The following is a 21299-nucleotide window of genomic DNA, read 5'->3' as shown; positions in this document are numbered from 1 at the left end:
GTTTCCCACCATTGTTTAATTTCAGTAACCAACATTTTTTTGCATTTTAGAAATTCAGAGTGGTATGGAGCATTATCACCTAATTTTTTCCGAGCTTAACAACATCATCATTGTGATCTTTATCCTTGGTTTATAATACATTTTTGTTAAGACAATGTCCTCCTTGAAATTAGCTATATAACATTTATTATTTCAGCTTCAGAGATAACATATTTCACCACTAATCAGTGGCTCCAGAAACATATCCATTATACATAAAGGAAAAAATTTGCTTTTTTCGGGTTGTTTTATGTTATTACTTAAAGCTGCACAATATCATAGAGGGACATATACTTGTTTAAATGTATGAATACAGTAAGAATGAAATGTAAAGAATGTAGGTATGTTATATGCAAAAACATGCTATTTTCATTTTTCTAATACCATATTTTACAAACCATAAGATACACATTTTTTGCATGCATGCACAGCCACACTTTCTATGAGCGAGTATAGGTATCATCACATGTATTCAATAAATGGACCTCTCTTCGTTTATTTGTCTTTTTATTCAGCACTTGTGGCATCCAATGGGATGTGATTGGAAGCCACCTCGATGGGAGGAAAATTGTATGTCTTGAATGCCACCTTCTAACAATAATGCATCCAAATGCATAGATTTTGTGTTGCAAGTTGATATGTTTAATTGAACTTTGAGGGATGGAGAATGCACTTTTAAGAGTTCCAATACTCATTGTAGAGCTTTTTAACATGACCAAAGGAATTTTTTTTTTCCCTTGGAGGTACAGGAAATCATGCATTAGCCATTATTTTAATGAGATTTTTTGCACCATTAATGTGCATTTCATATAGAAAAGTGCATTTAAAAAGTATGAATACCAATGTAATGAAAATGTTCAAATGTTGAAATAAGCCACATGAAATAAAGACAGTGACAAAGTCGCCCTTACTTTCAAAATGTGTTTACAGAACCCAGCAGCTTGCCTATGTAGGAGGGGAAATTGACAGACATAGGCAGAAGACATAAGAAAGGTAGTGTACCTACCTCAAAATATGCAGGGATACAAGGCTATTCATTTTGCACAACTGTTCCATATTATCTGCCTTGAGCAACTGATGAAGTTGATTCTATGAAAAGACTGCACAACCTTTTATAGGTTTGCTTGTCCAATTAGAATTGGTCATTGTTCAAAAAACAAAATGATTACTTCAAGTCTTGTTTACTGCCAATTTAGTACAACACACTTTTCAGTTTTTCTCCTAAAATACTGCTCAATTTAGTTCTTTATTCTTGTGTGTTTGAATGGTTTTGTCATATTGCGTGAAATGCATCTAGAAATGTATAAAGTCTACATGGAAGGTGCAAAAGGCACCTGAGAGGACACGTAAAATAAAAAATGCTCTGCTGCTTTCCACTACACAATGTAATGCCCCCCTAAATGCGTGTTCTCCATACCTTGAACCTCACTTAAATAATCTTGCAAAACAAAGTCTTTTTTTTTTTGCATATAGTTGCATAACTTGATGTAAAAAATATACTAATACACTTGTATACTAGTTTTGGTCTTAGAATAATTTTTTTTCTTGAATACAATTATGAGTTTATGCCACCATGCTACCATTATGACATGTTCAAACAGTGTGATTAGCAAGTCAATCTATGCCTGGATGGGCATGACGGCCATTGGGTGAACATACATCACAAGCCAATCATGAGTTAACTTGCTGCCTCAGTTTTTTTTTAATGCTGTGAGGATCACTATAAAATAAAAAAGTTTTGCATTGCCAAAGGTAGAAATAAGATACTGTTGCTGACGCAAGTTTAGTTATCTATAAAACAAAAGTATTATCTGCATTCATTTTCAAACCTTTTAAACATCTAATACCGGCCTGGACAACCTTGGCTCTCTAGGTGTTGTGAAACTGCAAGCCTCAACATGCTTTGCCAACCAATTGCTGGCAGGGTATGTTGGGACTTTTATTTTCACAACACCTGGAGAGCCACAGCTTATCCATGCATAAGTCTCTTTGTTAAGTTAATTTATAATGAATTATAATTTTACAGGAGAAGATTTCTTAGCAAAAACAGGAAAACAGGATGCCGTTGGTAAGTAAACCATCAGCTAATACATCATAAAATCTCACAAATAGTAGCATAAGTTTATTTTAGGAGGAAACATTATGGCACCTCAAAGTGTAGCTGCATTTGTTTGATTTGTCAAACCACTAAAACCACATTTACTGGGGATGTTAGTGGTTGTTTCAGGGGCATGATTGGACAGATCAACAAAGCTTATTTTGTGCCAGCTCTTTCTGTTCAATTGTTGGGAGATATGCATTGATGGCATCAATGTCCTAGATAGTACAGAAAAATATCACTGTTTTTACCCTCAAACACTAATTTACTAAGTGGGGTAAGAAACCCTGTCTTTGTTTATGATTACTAACAATTAGGAGGCAGAAAAGAGAAACTGGAGACACAAGCCAATTCTTCTGAACCATCCCCTTAACTTTGTCTATTAATGGAATGAATTCCCTACTGCTGTGTGTCCTGATTTGTCTACTAACACATTACAGGGAGAGCAGAGAAGTGCATAGAGCATATCCATTATTACTTCTTTAGCCCCATATACTAAGTAATGTGATAACTACTGCCGTTTGAGCATGTCCATTCTTCTAACTCAATGCAGTGAGAAGAAAGAATGCAAAGTAGCAGACTTGGATTTACATCACTAGATTTAACTGAACTGAATGATTTTGGTCATTATCTCAATTCATTTTTCTTTGATGATGAAACATGAACATAAAGTCTATGTAGTGAAAAGCTAATGCTCATTTTAAAAGGCAAATCTGAGACATGCAACATCATGCAACCTGAATTTTGCTCAGGTCATAAAAGTGACTCCACGATTTTCTTGTAGATCCAAAATAAGATAAAACTGTTATATGAGACTATTCCAATTTGCCCTGTTATTTTTGGTTCATAAGGAGTTTACATTATGAAAAAATAAATCTTTGTGATTTTGTTGTTTTATTGCTTTACTTAAAAGATATATATTAGTGTGTATACACTGTTGTTCATTTTGGGCACCCACATGAGTGTCTTAATTTGATGATATCTGGCTGCTTAGCTCTCAGGCTGAACAGCTTGTTAACTTCTGGCTTCATTACAGCCTGTCAGTGTGGCCAAAAGGTAACTACACACACAAGTAAAAAAGTCATTGTTCAACCACATTTTCGACCATGTCCAATAATGATGCTTTTGATTTTGATAAGATAATGTGCTAACATTCTTGTCATTATCGAGCCACAAATGTTACAAAATTGAGACAGTTGCCCAATATCAGCTGCGATATTGCATTTTGCATGGCCAGATCAATACCTGCAAAATGAGTTGATCTAAAATAGCATTCATGTATAAGTACAGTATTTGTTCATATACAGTCATGGCCAAAAGTTTTGAGAATGACACAAGTATTAGTTTTTACAAAGTGTGCTGTTTCAGTTTTTTTAGACCCTTTTGCTATGGTATACTGAAGTAAAATTACAAGCATTTCAAAAGCATCAAAGGCTTTTATTGACAATTACATTAAGTTTATGCAAAGAGCCAATATTTGAAGTGTAGACCCTTTTTTTTTGAAGACCTCTGCAGTTCGCTCTGGCTTGCTGTCAATCAACTTCTGGGCCACATACTGACTGATGGCCACCCATTCTTGCCTAATCAATGCCTGGAGTTTGTCAGAATTTGTGGGTTTTTGTTTGTCTACCTGCCTCTTGAGGATTGGCCACAAGTTCTCAATGGGGTTAAGGTCTGGGGAGTTTCCTGGCCATGGACCCAAAATTTCTATGTTTTGATCCCCAAGCCACTTAATTATCACTTTTGTCTTATGGCAAGGTGCTCCATCATGCTGGAAAAGGCATTGTTTGTCACCAAACTGTTTTTGGATGGTTGGGAGAAGTTGCTCTTGGAGGATGTTTTAGTACTATTCTTTATTCATGTCTCTGTTCTTAGGCAAAATTGTAAGTGAGCCCACTCCCTTGACTGAGAAGCAATCCCAATCATGAATGGTCTCAGGATGCTCTACTGTTGGCATGACACAGGACTGATAGTAGCGCTTACCTTTTCTTCTCCAGAAATTTATTATTCCAGATGCCCCAAACAATCTGAAAGGGGATTCATCAGAGGAAATGACTTTAACCCAGTTCTCAGCAGTCCAATCCCTCGACCTTTTGCAAAATATCAGTCTGTCCCTGATGCTTTTCCTGGAGAGAAGTGGCTTCTTTGTTGGCCTTCTTGACACCAGGCCATCCTCCAAAAGTCTTCGCCTCACTGTGCGTGCAGATGCACTCACAGATGCACTCACACCTGCCTGCTGCCATTCCTGAGCAAACTCTGCTCTGGTGGTGCCCCGATCCCGCAGCTGAATCAAGTTTCGTAGACTGCCCTGGCACTTCCAGGACGTTCTAGGGCACCCTGAAGCCTTCTTTACAGCTATTGTATGTCTCTCCTTGAAGTTCTTGACGAACCGATCCGATAAAGTTTGATTTAGGAGCAATCTTACTAGCAGCAATATTCTTGCCTGTGAACCCCTTTTTGTGCAAAGCAAAGATGACAGCATGTGTTTCCTTGCAGTAAACCATGGTTAACAGAGTAAGAACAATGATTTCAAGCACCACCCTCTTTTAAAGCTTCCAGTATGTTATTCTAACGTAATCAGCATGACAGAGTGATCTCCAGCCTTGTCCTCATCAACACTCACCTGTGTTAACAAGAGAATCACTGACCTGATGTCAGCTGGTCCTTTTGTGGCAGGCCTGGAATGCAGTAGAAATATTGTTTTTGGGATAAAGTTCATTGTCATGGCAAAGAGGGAAATTAATTGCAATTCATCCGATCACTCTTCATGACATTCTGGAGTATATGCAAATTGCCATGATAACAACTGAGGCAGCAGACTTTGCCAAAATAATATTTCTGTCATTCTCAAAACTTTTGGCCATGACTGTATGTATGTAACTGGTTCCACAGGATAGAAATTAAATTATTTCCCTTTGTGTATCACCTTGCTATCAAGGTCACTTTAAGCATTGTTCGTTGCTATTAGCCATATTATACCTAGATAGGCTGATTGCATTTTTCTTTGATGATCTCACTGGCAGGAAATCCAGTCTATATTGGCAAAAATACCTCACATGCATGTATTTAAAAATATCATTTGTAGTGAATAGTGGTTTTTTTTTTATATTAAACAGTTTACTTTTGCTTTTAACTTCATTGTATTATACTATTTTTTACTTTTAGTGGCTCTATTGATCTAAAACAACTGTCAGTACATATTAAAGGTGCTCTAACCTCAAAAAATATATTTTTTCGTAGTAGACGTAGATTTATGCTGTCCCTCTGTTTTGGAAATAACAAACATTCCTGTTACTGTCACTCACGTTTGCATTTGTTCTGACATTTATAGACTGGCCACTCTACTAATGTCAAACTATTCGTATTGTAAGATGATTATCCCACATAATTAACAAGAGGTTTTTAGAAAAGAGAATGGAATTATGGGTAGAGAAACTGTTATTAGCACTGAAATTAGGTGAAGTAATGGAATAAAATCATTATACATTAAAGTACAAAAGCTATCAGGTTTAGCGTGCATTTAAATGCCTTTACAATTCAGACAAGGTGTAAGAATATACATTTTAACGGCATGCTGATTCATTCAGCAGAGTCCCCAGCAAAGAGCAAAGCGCTGTAAATGTCATCAACTACTTATTGATACTGCAGCCAACTATTATTTCCATCTCTAGAGGAAATAACAGCTGTTGAAAAGAGACCTGAAAGAATAGGGCAGATGGAGGAATTTACTATGAGCATACATCCATAATGTATAATTCAATATTTTGCAAATTTAAAAAAAGATAACCTATCTTAACACTTTATCTAAACATTAATATTATTATGTAAAATACTGAATATACATGTGTATGGTGTGCCTGGAGTCTGCTTGCAGATAAAGAGCACATTGTGTATATCTTTTGTTTAAAAAATTAAATGAAGGTTAAAAAAGGCAAAGTGAAAGTAACTTTGTTTTTCAATGTACAGAGTTAATATAAAACTTTCTGTATAATTGGGGTTGTACTTGGAAGTTGGGAGGCATTAACTAATTCCAGCTATGAATATTTTTTATGTTTCCTTGGTATAACTTGTCTATTTTTGTTCCAGCAATGCACATCAATGTGTCAGCTACACAAATCTGCATCAGTGTACAAGTGCACACAATTCGGCTACCTCCCTGTGAGGTAGAGAATTTTATATATTTTATTAGTACCCGTGTGACAATTTAGAATTTAGATATTTCTCATTATGCCTTGTTACGTCAGTTAATTAAATGTAGATGTGTAGTATTACCCATTATAATCTATATTTTTATTATTGCAAATGGTCAAGTCAGAATAAGATAAGTTAAAATGTTTTTTTTCTTATGAGCAGCACTTGGAATATATTTATCCAAAATGTTCACATAATATTCTAATAATTGAATAGTAAATTATAAAATTTAAATTGCTCCTATATGGAGGGACACTGTTATTTTTCAAATGAGTTTGTACACATATATTTTAAACTTTTTATATAAATATTAGCTATTTCTTCTTTGATATATTGTAAAAATATATCATTTATAATCTCTTTTTGTGTTTTTTTTTGTCTAGCTGTTTGATTTTAATATTGCAACAGGTCCCTTACAGAGTTTCTTAAATAGAAAAAATTCTGTTATCCTGAGACATTGCATCTCAAGTAATTGGTGCTACATCTTACCTAGGTAAAGTGTATTATAAACATTAATAATTATGTAACATGCACACAGTAGACTTAGTGGTATGGATATTTCTAAGTATATGTTTTACATGTTTTCATGACTATTATTTCTTGGTTTTTATACGCCCTCCTGTAAATTTTACTAAATACTGTTTTACCGAGGGAAAAAAAAAGCTCAGAAGGAAGCTAGAAAGAAAACCAATGGCTCTATGTTTCCAACTTCCTCTGTAATTTCCTTCCATCTCTTTAAAATAGCAGGGAAAGTGCTTTATTTTTGTTGCTCTGGGATGTGACCAGTATCCACAGATCAGTTTGTTTTATATTTCAGGGCAATGAAAATAAATAATTATTGTTCAATACATATATTGGAGAGGTAATATGTGATGTGTGTTTAATAAATGTCATGAAAAAAATGCACCTGCTCAGTGTTAAATCAGGGCTGGGTGCTTAAGATAGTCATGTCATAGAAAGAAAGTTTCAGTTCATGAAAGTTACTTATAAAAGAAATGGACGATAACAGCACTGTCCATGTCCATTACAAATTTTCTTTGTTGTCATATATTATAAAAAAAACCATGAAGAACAATCAAGTGTAATTAGGTACATAACCTTAGACAGGGATAATGTTAAGAAATAGGATGGGGGCGTGGCTTGGACCCCGTTTCAGGAGGTCACATGGTCTGTGAGCTCCGTTAAATTTGTGACCTAACCCCATAAATATCTAGGCTTCTCCTGTACAAAACACCCCACAGTGTCCCCCACACTATCCCCACAACATCAGGATACTTTCCAGCTATCTACAGGCACTGGACAGTTGCGGACAAACGGCAGCTGAATTTCCGCCTAAGCGGTGGCGCGCCATTGAACCTGAAAACATCATCAGCATCCACCTACTTCACCACGTGGGCTTTACTACCGACTTCCCCGCTACCTATTTGAAGGGGGCAGAACCCGCTGGAGCTGCTCACGATCCGCCGCTGGCATTTGCAGAAAGAGCATAAAGGAAAACACTCGGCTGAGTGTAGGAGCCAGCGCAGGCAACGACCCCCACGTGGCAACAAGAAAGAGCCACCAAGAAAGGAGAAACCTCTTTGAACAATTACCACTGCTTACCTCGATATATATCCCGATCATCGGATCCAGATTAGAGGAGGAGGAAATCTGGTTTTAGCATTACCAGAAGTTGGGGCAGTCATTGCTCAGCTTTTTTTCCGGCTCACAGACGGAGACCTGTGAGGAGGAGTCAGCGGGTGGCGCTCATCCCTACATCAATACACTCAGGGCCAGACAATATCTCGTTTATTTCCTGGAAACCGGACCTCCCCTACACACCGCAAAGTCAGCGTGGAGGAGAGAGAAATCCACCGGAGAGCTGGGTGAGTCACAGAGCGGCCTCAGTGCCTGCTGTAACCAGATATGTCCGCATTGTACCTATATTCAGCAGCGCTAGTTAACACCTCTGGCTCCCATGAAAGCCTATTTCAATGAAACTCCCCTAGGGCTGTAGACGTCCGCTGGGACAGTACTTGTTTAACACCTCACATATATGGTTGGGAAAACATATTTGGCTGAATTATCCCTGAAGTCAGCTCCGTATGTCACATTGAAGAGCTTGTCTGTATTATTATTCTTAGACACTGACTGGTGTATATCGTGACCTAACAGCTTACAAGGCACTGCACTGCCTCCATCTAGTGGCTGTTCAGCAGTACTTTTTTGTTTTTTTTTGTTTTATATTTGGAAGATTCACAGAGAGTCTCTGAGAAGCGCTGAGTTTGCTCTTTCTGTTGCGGTACCAACTATTGAAGTTGCCAGCATCAAGATAACCGGTTTACCTCTGTCATTCTGAGCTCTTCTACAACCTGCAACTGTAAGTTTTATAGAAGTGTTACCTTGACTCTAACACTAGGGGGTGCGGGATGCACTGTATATTTCTGATGTTCTGAAGCAAAATGTGGTATATTTTTCTGCACAGATTGGGAGGTTCCCCCCTCTTTTTGTCTTGTTCTGTACACCCGAGTGTTGCTGGATCTAATCTCTACGTTTAATCTGAGACGATTGTGGACACTCCTTGCTCGCCAATATGTCTCACAAAAATAAAAAAATAAGTAACACTCCTAAACATACCATTATAAAGGCCCTCGAAAAGGCCGGAGGCCGCTCAAAAGCATTGTCTGATACTGCTGATTTAGGTTCAGACTCAGAGGACAACTCGTCACCTGAAAATCCACTTACCCCTAATGATGTGATTGCTATTGTCACAAAAACAATTCAATCAGAAATGAGAGCAATTGTATCAGAGGTCCGTTCAGAAATAGCAGAACTTAGTTCCCGTACGGATGTCGTAGAAAACCAGCTGGATGCAATCTCTAAACATCAGCAAACAGACACAGAGATAGCTGACTTGAGAGCAGAACTCTGCACTTTTAAAGATCAACTGGAAGATCTAGAGAACCGAAACAGACGCAATAACATCCGGATAAATGTCCCGGAAACCATTTCTGCAGAGGCAATACCTGACTACCTAGACGGCTTATTCCTACAAATGTTGCCTGATATACCAAAATAATTACTTAATTTAGATAGGGCGCATAGAGCCCTTCGTCCGAAACCAAATTCAGATCAGCCGTCCAGAGACATAATTATACGTTTCCACTACTTCAAGACTAAAGAGCGAATAATGGCGTCGGCTAGAAACGTGCAATCGATCTCCTACTCTGGATCGCACCTACAGTTGTATCAGGATCTGGCTCCATCTACATTGAAAAAACGTAGAGACCTTATTAATGTTACTAAAGTTCTATGCAATCACTCGATAAAGTATAAGTGGGGCTTCTCGTTCCAACTAATTGTCTCCAAAGATGGACGAAACCACTCGGTGAAAACCCCAGAGCAGGGTCTTGATTTGCTCAGGCGTCTTCACCTTATCCAGGATTCTGAGCAATCTACTTCAGCATCTCCATCAAGGCAGAAGACGACGGTCCTGGCGCCATCCTGGCAAAAAGCGTGATTCATGGACATAAACTAACTCCAGTCTATTTACTATCTTAGGTCCCTCTTTTCATGAGGTTTGAGTAATCATACTAACTTAACTATGACTATGTTTGTTTACATGTAATTAGTTTAATGTTTCACAAAGGTTCATTGTGTCCGCTTTAATACTTGAAGCTTATATAAAAATAGATTATAGGCCTTTGCTAATTTCTTAGACTAAATAACTTTTAGATACTGTTATTGGCATCCGGGTCAACGGCCCTCTTTCCCTTCCCTGATCCCTTTCCCCCTCTTCCCCTTTCGTCCCTCTCCCTATTCCACCCCCCCTCTTCCCTCCCTACCCTCTCTCCTTAAAGGGCTTTGGCCAATTCTAGATCCTAAAAATAGACATGGAGTCTTAATTTGTATATTAGTACTTACTCCGGTTTTCTCCGGAACTTACATAGAATATGTTTACAGTTTTTGTTCACACTATTGAAATGTTTATATGTTGGATCTATATTGACATCTTTTGGTTTGATGTTTATATTATGCTATTCATTTCACTTTGTTCTGATAGTTATCTGTGCAGTCCCCCTCACCCATGCTTATTTCACCTGCACCTTTGTGCCTTAAAAGTGCTCTGAGCACAGATTCTGTTAGTTGTATGCGACATTTTCCATGAAATTCCACTACCCCCGCCAAACCTTCCACTACCAAAGAGATGGTGACACGCAACCCGCCACATCTCTTTTACCTAGGTCCTGGAACTCGCCCCGAGATCAGGACCGCTATACATTCCCATCCCCTTTTTCCTTATGTGTCTTCCATTCCCCACTTCCAGCTACTAGATTTAAATAAAAGCTTCAACCTCATTGTTAAAGTGGTGCTATTCCTGCATCAATATGCCCCATGAGTCTTAAAATAATATCTCTCAATGTCAATGGCCTTAACTCACTGAATAAGCGTACAATGGCCTTACAATATTTTAAAAGGAAAAATCCAGACTTAATTTTCTTACAAGAGACGCACCTTAAGGACCCCCACCCCTCATTGGCCTCTAAATCCTATCATCATGCTTTTTACTCTTCTGCAAATGCAAAATGTAGAGGTACAGCAATATTGATACACAGTAGAGTACCTTTGACTATTGAATGGCAAATATCTGATCCTCTTGGTAGATATTTCATTCTTAAAGGTATCTTGAATCAGAGTCCCATAACTTTAGCCTCAGTATATGCCCCAAATGTGCAGCAGGGAGGTTTTTGCGCAGATTTCTTTCGGCGATTATCCTCTCATGCGGGTGGTATGACTGTAGTAGGAGGGGACTTTAATACTATCCTAGACCCATCACTAGATAGATCCACCCAAACTCATATCTCTCCAGGACACTCTAAGGAGCCTGGCAGGCTTAAAGATCAATTGAAACTATACAATTTATATGATGCCTTGAGAGTTCTATACCCGTCTTCCAGAGAATACATTCATTATTCGGCCCCTCATGATCTGTATTCAAGAATAATTATTTTTTTGTAGATCATCAGACAACCCAGAAATTGGGAGATGTCCAGGTTTTCCCGGTGTACTGGTCTGACCATGAGGCAATTGAGCTGTCTTTGCTCTTACCTCGTCCCTTACAATCGCGTCCTAGATGGCGACTTGATGATTCATTACTTCTTAAGAAAGATCACATCACTCAGATATCTCAGGCTATTACTGAGTATGTTTCACAAAATGCGTCCTCCGAGATATCACAGTCTATTCTATGGGAAGCCCACAAGGCCACCATACACGGTATCTTTATCAGACTGGCAGCACTGCAAAAACAGAAAGAGAGCGCATACGCGAACTCGAGCAACAGATACAGCAAGTTACATCTCGCCACCAAATAAATCCTAAAAAGAAACTATACTCAAAACTTCTTTCTCTTAAGGAACAGCTTAATCAAATACTATCAAAACAGGCAGCTAAGACGCTTCTGTGGGTACAGCAAAAGTATTATGAAAAAGGCAACAAAGCTGATACTATCTTGGCACGCAAACTCCGTGCCCACCGTACTCGCAACAGAATAATGGCACTAAAAGATTCTACAGGTTCTCTTCTTTATGATCCCCAAAAGATCGCGCAACGGTTTAGGGATTACTACGCTTCTCTATACAATTTGAGACCAACAATAGAAGATCTTAAAGATACTAAAAGCTACCTCCGCTCCTGTCACTTACTCAAACTCAGTAGAAGTCAATTGTCAACTCTTAATGCAGAGATTACTTCAGAAGAAATTAAGGAGGCCATTAAAGCGTTGAAAAGTCAATCAGCCCCAGGTCCAAATGGATTTTCCTCCATCTATTACAAAAAATTTGTTCGCCAACTGGTCCCCATGCTTTCAGGGTTATTTACCTCGGTTCTTTATGGGGACAAATTTGATGGAGCCACCACTGGAACGGGGATCATGGTAATACCTAAGCCAGACAGAGATCCGACAGAAGTGAGTAACTATAGACCCATTTCTCTGCTTAACGTAGATTCAAAACTTTTTGCTAAGATCCGAGCAAATAGACTTGGTGCTGTTCTCCTCTCACTGGTCTATCCGGACCAAGTCGGTTTTGTCCAAGGAAGGCAAGCTTCAGATAATACGAGAAGGATAATAGACTTAATTCATATAGCTAATAATACGTCTCTCCCTGCTTTGGTGGTTGCTTAAGAAGCTGAGAAAACTTTTGATAGAGTAGCTTGGCCTTTTATTCAGCAGACTCTGGGAAGCATGGGGATCAAGGGTTTCTTTTGTAAGGGGATTTCGGCGCTATATCATAATCCAACGGCTTCAGTTTTAGCGCACGGCCTCACATCCACACCCTTTAGAATAAACAATGGCACTCATCAGGGCTGCCCCTTCTTATCTCCCTTACTCTTTGCCCTGATCATGGAACCCCTAGCAGCTAGAATCAGAAACAACGCGGAAATCACGGGTATTCCCACGAGTTCTAGAGATAATAAGATAGCCCTATATGCTGATTATGTCATTCTCACATTAACTAGCACACACACTTCATTGCTTAATCTCTTTAAAGAAATATCGCTATATAGTTCCCTGTCAAACTACAAAACTAATGCGGACAAGTCAGAAATTTTAGATCTTAATATCCCTCAACATATCACCCAACCACTTAAAGCCACTTATAACTCTTGATGGCAACATAATAAAATCAAATATTTGGGAATATACTTAACTAAGAATTACTCCTCTCTATATGCGGCCAATTTCCCTAGGTTAATTAATACAATTAGGAGTGACCTAACACAATGGAACAAATTTCATATTTCCTGGATTGGCAGGATGGCTTCAGTCAAAATGAATGTATTACCCAGATTACTTTATATGTGGCAAACTCTCCCAATTCAGGTTCCCTTACATGTCCTCCAACATCTTCAGCAAATGGTATCTAAATTTGTATGGACAGGACGTAAGCCTAGAGTGCGAATGCGTATACTCACTAAACATCAAACCTCTGGAGGACTGGGCCTCCCAAACATAATGCAGTATTATAGAGCTACACACATGGCACAATGTATCTTATGGCATTCACCCCCTCAGTATAGAGTGTGGACACAGATTGAGGCAGATACATTACAACTATATTCTCCATATTCCCTTCTCTGGGTGCTATTCTAGCACAGGACTAGACGTTTAGCCCTAATTCCGGCTGCTCGTTTCTCGGTCTCAATTTGGGATCAAGTGACTAGATTCTATAAGTTACGATCTGACTACCCATTGCTTGTCCCACTTTGGAACAATAAAAACTTTGAACCAGGTTTAGATCATAAAATGTTTTATTACTGGTCATAGTTTGCTCTTTATTTGGGATCTGGGGTTTTCCCTACATTTTCAGATTTACAAAGAATACATTTACCCCAAAAAATCTTCTATCAATATCTTCAACTTAGGCACCTATAGAGATCCTTAAAAGCGCCTCTCCCCTCGGACCGATGCTCTGCTTTAGAATCTCTATGTCGCTGTTCCCCAACAACTAGGAGCTTAATTTCCACCTTGTATCAATTGATTAACAACTTTGGCCAGCCCGAAAAAGACCCTCATGAGCTTGCCTGGGAGAGGGACACCGGGGAGACCTTGACTACTAAAGAATGGTCAAAGGTGAGAACTAACATAGCTAAGTCATCAGTTAGGATAAAAGAGAACTCTTACAAGATTTTCTACAGGTGGTATTTAGTTCCCTCTCGTCTCCACACTATCTTCCCGGCTTCTAGCGGACCGATGTTGGAGAGGGTGCGGTCTGCGGGGTACCCTGTTGCACGTTTGGTGGTGTTGCCCTAAATTGCGACCCTATTGGCTACAAATTCATAATTTCATTAAGGATATTACACAGGTGGAAATGCCTGAGTCCCCCCTATACTCACTTTCTAGACGGATCCCGAACTCTGGTCGCTACACGCAAAAACTTATCAATCATATACTAAATGCCTCTAAATGTTTAATTGCCGCCCTATGGAAAAATACCTCTCCCCCCTCGCTCTCAGCCACTATAAATAAAGTATAGTCAATTTATAGGATAGAAAGCATCACAGCTCTTCTCAAAGACAAACCAGTGAATTTCCAAAAACCATGGTCTTCCTGGGCGAGTTACTATAACGCTGAGCCTCCCCTGACAACCGTTTGAAAAATCTCTGTCGTTGTGATATATATCCCGCTGGGTTTAAGAAGGATCTTTACGCATATAAGTTGTGGAAAATCCTAACTTAATTTGCCCTTTATAAAATTACCAGGGTTAGCGCTCTTTTTCCTTGTAATCTGATGCATAAAGCAATGAGTAGAACATTCTCCCTCACCCCTCCTTCCCCCTAAAACCTTTCCCTCCCTCACTGTTTGTCTCCCCCCTCCCTTTCAAAAATTTAAACAAACAAAAATTTTCCTTCTTATGTATAACATACCTGATTATAGATAGTCACTCTGAGCCTTTCTTATTATTGAGAGTAAACATTTTGGAGTTTCGCATGTATACATCATGTTTATACTATCTCTTGGTATGTGTCAATTTCACTGTTTGTTTTGAAAAAACTCTAATAAAACTACCTTTTAAAAAAAAAGAAAAGAAATAGGATGTAGGATGAATGTGCATTACTGCTGAAAACCATGTGTAGGATCAATCCTACAGTTTACTGCGATCATGTGATCTGCCTGTGACAGCCAGATCACATGATCGCAGGGGAATGATTCCTCCACCCCTGCGATCGCATTCTGGTGCCTGGCTGTCTCGGTTACAGCCAGGTTGAAGACATCAGCGCAGAGTACCGGAGACCAGCGGACTGCAAGACAGCAGGCCCCCAGGTATGTTTGTGTTGCGCTGTTGTACCGGGCCACCTGGTGAGCCCATGTACCCCCCCTGATGGCGGCCCTGTATATATGTGTATATGTATATATATATATATATATATATATATATATATATATATATTTATATATTAGTGGTCGAGGTGTGCTGTTTTGATTAAACTATGAGATTCTCTTCACTTACATTTTCCGTACTGCCACTACTAATTCTAACAATATAATTATATATTATTTCATTATTTGTTATTTTATCATGCTAATTTCATTAGAATATTAATAGTAATGGGACCAAAAAATAAATGTTCATGTTATGCCACACAATACTTCCCCCAGTTCCTGTTCTGCCTTATTCATTTACCCTAGATACTGTTCTATCTCATACATGTGCCCTAGTTCCCTGTACTGCCTTATACATTCCCCTGGTTGCTTTTCTGCCTTATACATTTCCCCAGTTGCTGTTCTGCCTCATACATGTGGCCCAATTCCTGTTCTGGCTCATACATGTGCCCCAGTTCCTGTTCTGTCTCATACATGTGCCCCAGTTCCTGTTATGCCTTAGAGCTGGAGCTGCTACTCTAAAGCTGCTGCCAAAGATGTCTGAAACAGAGCTGCTGCGCATGTGCAGTAACTCCGTTTCACCCATCTTCGGTCTGACAGCTTGGGATTTCGGCGTGCCAGACAGAAGTGGTCCGCGTGCCACGTCTGGCACGCATGCCGGGGATTGCCGACCCCTGTTTTAGATATATTAGGGGAATCGTTAAATTGTATGTATTCATCAATTGCAGTCTCAATTTGGGATTTACAGTAGGTGTCTTGTACTAATAGTTCATTTAGTTTCCAGGTGAATGATCTGTGACCTGGCTGAGGTATAGAAAGGGATAGAAACACTGGGGCATAATCAGATCAATGACTTGGCCTATGGTAACATTTTTGATCATGTGTATATGTCTGTGGGTTGAAAACAAATAATCTATTCATGTATAGACTCCGTGTGAATAGGGAAAATAAGTGTAATCACGATCTGTGGGATGTTTGAGTCTCAAAGTGTCGACCAGCTGATATTCATGCATGTTACGTCTTACCTTGTGATATAGTTTGTCTAAATGCCCTGTCCTCCCGCGGGATGCATCCATGGCGGGGAGGAGGGTTCAATTGGGGTCTCTGTCTAGGACTATAATTCCTTCACATAGGGAGTCTACTTGTTCAAGGATGTTTTGTAGGAAAGCAGGTTGGTTATGATTACCTCTTTTCTTGTTCTTGTTATATTGACTATTAAATGTGTGTGGGTGCACCCTTCCCTCTTTTGTGTACAAATCAGTTTAAAACATTGATATGTCTATATACCCATAACTAAAGGAAGATTAATTACCTACTTGGTGTGGTGTGGTATATTTGTCTATAAACTGACAGATGGTTTTTTTTAGCAAGCTATTCATGTAATCCATTAGAAAAACTAAGGGCAAAGGTACATGGGATTTTGTTTGCTGCATTATTTTACCAATCTATCCATATTGTTAATATCTTCAGAGCTTGCAGAAAAGTTTTTAAATTGTGGGAACAAAATCCCATGTAATATGACACTTGTATTCAGCCGCCAATACTTTTTTAAAAGAAAAATTGAGGCAATAAATCACCCATGTGCCTTTTCAATAAATATTGCTACATATATTTCTATACCTTCTCAATCTACTTCCACACTAAGCAAGACCTTAAAGCTTCCTACCCCCGAAGAACCATTTCCTTCCCTTATATTCTGTTGGGATCACTTTTGAGTAGATTCAATATTACATTTCTCCTCCCAAAACTCCACAAATACCCATGCATGCATATTACTAATAATTAAAACATCTGATCACAGCTTTGTCCATTAAAGGAAGAGAGTCAAGATTTGGTGACATTTTTTGTACACCTACTGTGAGAATCCTCATTTCTGGTTGATTAGGTCCCTGCAAAGTGCCTACCTTTTCCCTGGCTTCCTGTAGTTTTTGATGATTATAGAACTATCGATTACAAACATACTTTGTACTTAGATTTACACATATCATATATTAACTACTACACTGGTTGACAAATTCATTGTATGTTTATTGTATACGAGATATGTGTAGTCATCTATTTAACAAGAGGTAGAGTAATATAGGACAGTTATTGGATTTATTGTTCTGCTCAACATTGTTTAACTGGTTAAACATAACTTTTTAAATAGGAATCTGTCATTTAGCATATCACTGTGTAATGTTTTATGTTCATTGGTGCATGAAAATCCAGTTAATATTTATATCTTCTATTATTACAGCATGAAGATGGGCCAAATCATAAACATCAGTCATGACATTCCACCAGAAAGTCCATTTAAATCCTACAAAGACTTTCAGAATCATTGGAACATGCTGGTAAGATGAGCCCCAAACTCTCCTCATTTGTACATACTCCAGAAGGAGGCTGAAAGAATGCTCAGGTGGACAGCTGATCCCCTGGCAGCTCTGACTTTTACAAGTCAGCACTGACAGAGAAAATTGCAGGGCTGCCTCCAGTAGTGCAATGAGAGATCTAAGTAATACAGTTATTTTGCCTGTGTGACCAATTCTATCTTGCCTGTACCAGCAAAAGCAATGCAAACTTTCCCAATAGTTTTCGAAGGGGAAACATGTTCAGTCATAATTATCCAACAGGAGATCATAGCTTAAATCTACATTCCATCCCATGGGAATCTATTAATGTAAAGGTGTAACATGATGGTACTTTACCATGGGTCACTTACTTGTGTTGCCCTTAAGTCAAACATTGTCAGCCTTGTCAGCCTAAGATATACACTTACATATTGCTGTGCAGTATTCTGCAAACACCTACTTATATTTAAATACTTGTTGTGCAACCTTTAACTTACGTACTTCTTCTATAAGGTCCTTTGTGTCTTTTGTGGCATATACTATCCATAAAAAGGTTCATGTACAATGAGGCCCAGGGCTTCCTGCATTTAGGCTTCCTTTCTGCTCTCTCAGATCTCCATCTGTTCCAGATGGCTCCTTTCTTCTCTTATCTGCTTAGTTTCTTCACCGAGCAGATAAGAGTTTTATATTCATCTCACTGTAATAATTTTTTTTAGTTTATTATTCTTGCTGCTTGCATTTTACTTGCATTTTATAGACATTTATCTTTTGGTTTTTACAATTTCAAGAAAAACGTTAATGTTGCTAAGTATACTAGTAAATTACATGTTTTTATACTTCACTACCCTTCTTTAATGAGAACTATCCCCTTGGTGCTTTGTGAAGCACACACTCATGATCTAAGAACCTAACCATTTTTGCTGCATTAGAGGTTTGTGAATCTCCATCCTTCTTCAACTGAAATCTAAGTTATTAGTCATGTTGCCTACTTCATTAAAATGTAATTAGTCAAAAGCAAAACAATAATAGAGTTCGTCCATTTGATGTGCGAGGGGCAGCTTTATATAATTCATAATATATACTTTTCTGTGTTTACCTATTACATCACCAATATGTCTATCTCATCACTAGCTCTTGGTATCAATACAATCTCAATTGTTTGTTTTCTGAACTTATGGTTTGTACTGAACAATCATAAAGGAATTTCAGTAAAAATCACAAGGACTTAAAGTTTAATTGTAGGTCTTTGGGGATAAGTGAAATTTGTCCTCTACAAATGTTAAAATACATATTATGTTCTAATTGTATACAGAGAATGCTTTGTTGCATCGTCTTATGAGTAAAGTTACCATATTTGTCAGTAGTGAAGGGTACTGTGTACCAAATATGTTATGTTTTTTTCCTCAGTATGGGTATGAGCTTCCAAAGGTGTCTGAAAATGATGTGATATACTGCAGTGTTTACTTCAAGTTGATTGGAGAGAAGCTGTTTACATATCCTTTATATTTCATACTTTATATCAATCAAACAGAGAGTGATATTAAATCATACTTGCCTACCTTTGGCAAGTAGTATCCGGGAGAGGGGCTTGTCTAGAGGGGGGGAGGGGGCGGGGCATGTGGAATTGCGTCATATTGGCCCACCCCCACGTCAAATACGCCATTCTGTCGCAGGGCCACCGTGAATCGCGTAATTTTAACCCCGTAATTGCGGGATGCGGGAGATTTGCCAGCTCTCCCGGGAGTCCAAATTTCGTGAGTCTCCAGGACATTCCGGGAGAGTTGGCAAGTATGTATTAAATGTGGTCAATGTAGATCTTCTGAATCTCTATGGTATTATACATGAAACATGAATTGTCCAAAATAGTACAAATGACTTCTTTAGTTCTATTGTCCATTTTGTAAAATCCATTCCATGTGTGAACAACCCATGCACATTCACATTGATCCCTTCCTGATGAATAATTTTGACAATTCATTTTTTTAGAAAACTTCAGAGAGAAACATAAAATTAGTCATAGCCATCTTTTGTAAACAAGGCATTGTGGCCAGCTTAAGCTACTGTATTTTGTTGCTTTTTGCATTGTAACAATAGTGCACAAATGAACATACACAGCTCTAGCTAACACACATTTGTAAATTATAAATTTAATCATGATAGCGCCTTCAATTAAATACCCTGAAGGCCACTTTAAATATTTGAAATCACATATCTGTAATGTGGATTGAAAATTGCATCTCATTAACTTCAAACATCAATATGTTTTAAATAGAAGAACTTTTTTTGTAGAGGCTAGACTTACATGTCTGATATTCCACCCACATGCAAAATGAGATTTAGTTTTGAAGGAGGAGATATTCAAATGAGTTCCAAGGGATGCATTAACGGGGGTTTTTGCTTGTTGACAGGCATTTTTCTCCCCACAATATGACTTCATTTTTACACAAAGGTAGAAATCATGTTTCAGTCTATACTTTAAATGGAAGTTGTTTGCACCTTTCTAGCTTACAAGAAAGTAAATTTTTGGGTGCATATTAACCAAATAACACATCTAAGGCAGACAGCCCTGATATCATCTCATGTTTATTTTAAGCCAGCAATTAGGCTGAAATAAGCAGTATTTTAGGATTAAAATGTTTAAATTAATGAAGGGGTGGTCTTAAACTGCTGGTAAGCTGACTTTTAAGTGGCATTTTTACTCTTTCCACCATGTGCTTTTCCAGCCAGACCCACTATAGTGTAAATGAAGGCAAGTAGGTAGAGCGGTTTCCGGGGGCAGTTCCTAAAATGGAAGTGCACCTATGTATGCACAAAGTGACTAAATAGGCACATTTGCGAAGAATGATAAGCATTGCCAGTGCACATTTCTGCTCATGAGTAAGGTTAATTGTTTTTTTCATAATTTACATTGTATATGATTTCCACTGTTAAGGCATTCTTTTTTAGTGTGAAGAAATTAATCAGATTACTCAGCGGCAATTTTAAGAAAGAGTTCTCAGGGCATGTGCTTAAAATAAATTGCCTCTATTTAGAAGGTTCTGTACACACAAACTGTACATTCAGCATTTTTTCCCCTATCGGAGGTTAGCATTCAAATTGGCTTTACTGTAGTAATTCATAACCTCTACTATTATAATCTAATAAGGCTTATTACATTTATTCATAATTGTTATGTTGTGTAGTTTGTCTCCTTTACTTAGTTATAGTCTTTAACTGTAATATTCAAATATCCTTTTATTTGTGTGAGAAGTCAGCCTATGCAATTTTACCCAGGAGTAGATCTAACAAGAGTTTTGAGTGAATTTGTTAGTGACCTCAAGTCTAGCATGTCTCATTTGTTTGGTGTTCTAATGAGCATGACTAATAAACCAGTTTATCCAACTAACGAATTAACAACCCTTCAATCACAGGTAAACTCATAAGACATTATTAATGTATTACAGATATTGTGTACAGCCACAAGAGGGTGCTTGAAGCATATCAAAAATCTTTGTATTTTTTTTACTGGAGCTGAGTAATGTAGTGGACACTGACAATAAATGCACACATTTTATCACAAAGAGATAGAGAAAGTGTCCGCAATACTCTTATTTGATATATTACACATTTCCATGACTCAGTCAGGACTTAATAGTTTACTGCTCTTACTCTTATGTTCCTAAAGACAGGTAGTTGGATGATGGAATTATTTGGGTCTTTAATAGCTGTGGAATACCTTAAACAAATCACACACTGAAGGTTGACTTTTTGGAGATGAAAAATTTCCCTAAGTTGT

General features: G+C 38.2%; 2 protein-coding genes across 3 annotated transcripts in view; both read left to right on the top strand.

The window, feature by feature from the left end:
• The window catches only part of C5H18orf63 (chromosome 5 C18orf63 homolog), a 98171-nt gene extending 78655 nt beyond the window's left edge, over positions 1-19516 (top strand). For both annotated transcript variants that reach the window (XM_075211340.1, XM_075211341.1), the window contains 5 exons: positions 2066-2107; positions 6224-6300; positions 6712-6821; positions 17431-17527; positions 18932-19516. In XM_075211340.1, coding sequence (XP_075067441.1) covers positions 2066-2107; positions 6224-6300; positions 6712-6821; positions 17431-17527; positions 18932-19096 — 491 coding nt within the window. In that variant the 3' untranslated portion in view covers positions 19097-19516. The remainder of the gene's footprint in view (positions 1-2065; positions 2108-6223; positions 6301-6711; positions 6822-17430; positions 17528-18931) is intronic.
• Positions 19517-20751: 1235 nt separating this feature from the next.
• LOC142157804 (uncharacterized) overlaps positions 20752-21299 on the top strand; it is a 74098-nt gene continuing 73550 nt past the window's right edge. The window contains exon 1 of the mRNA XM_075211338.1: positions 20752-20934. Within this exon, the coding sequence (XP_075067439.1) occupies positions 20782-20934 (153 nt within the window). The 5' untranslated portion in view covers positions 20752-20781. The remainder of the gene's footprint in view (positions 20935-21299) is intronic.

The sequence above is a fragment of the Mixophyes fleayi genome, chromosome 5 (genome assembly GCF_038048845.1).
Source record: "Mixophyes fleayi isolate aMixFle1 chromosome 5, aMixFle1.hap1, whole genome shotgun sequence".
NCBI lineage: Eukaryota > Metazoa > Chordata > Amphibia > Anura > Limnodynastidae > Mixophyes > Mixophyes fleayi.
This window is presented reverse-complemented; position numbering and strand designations above follow the sequence as displayed.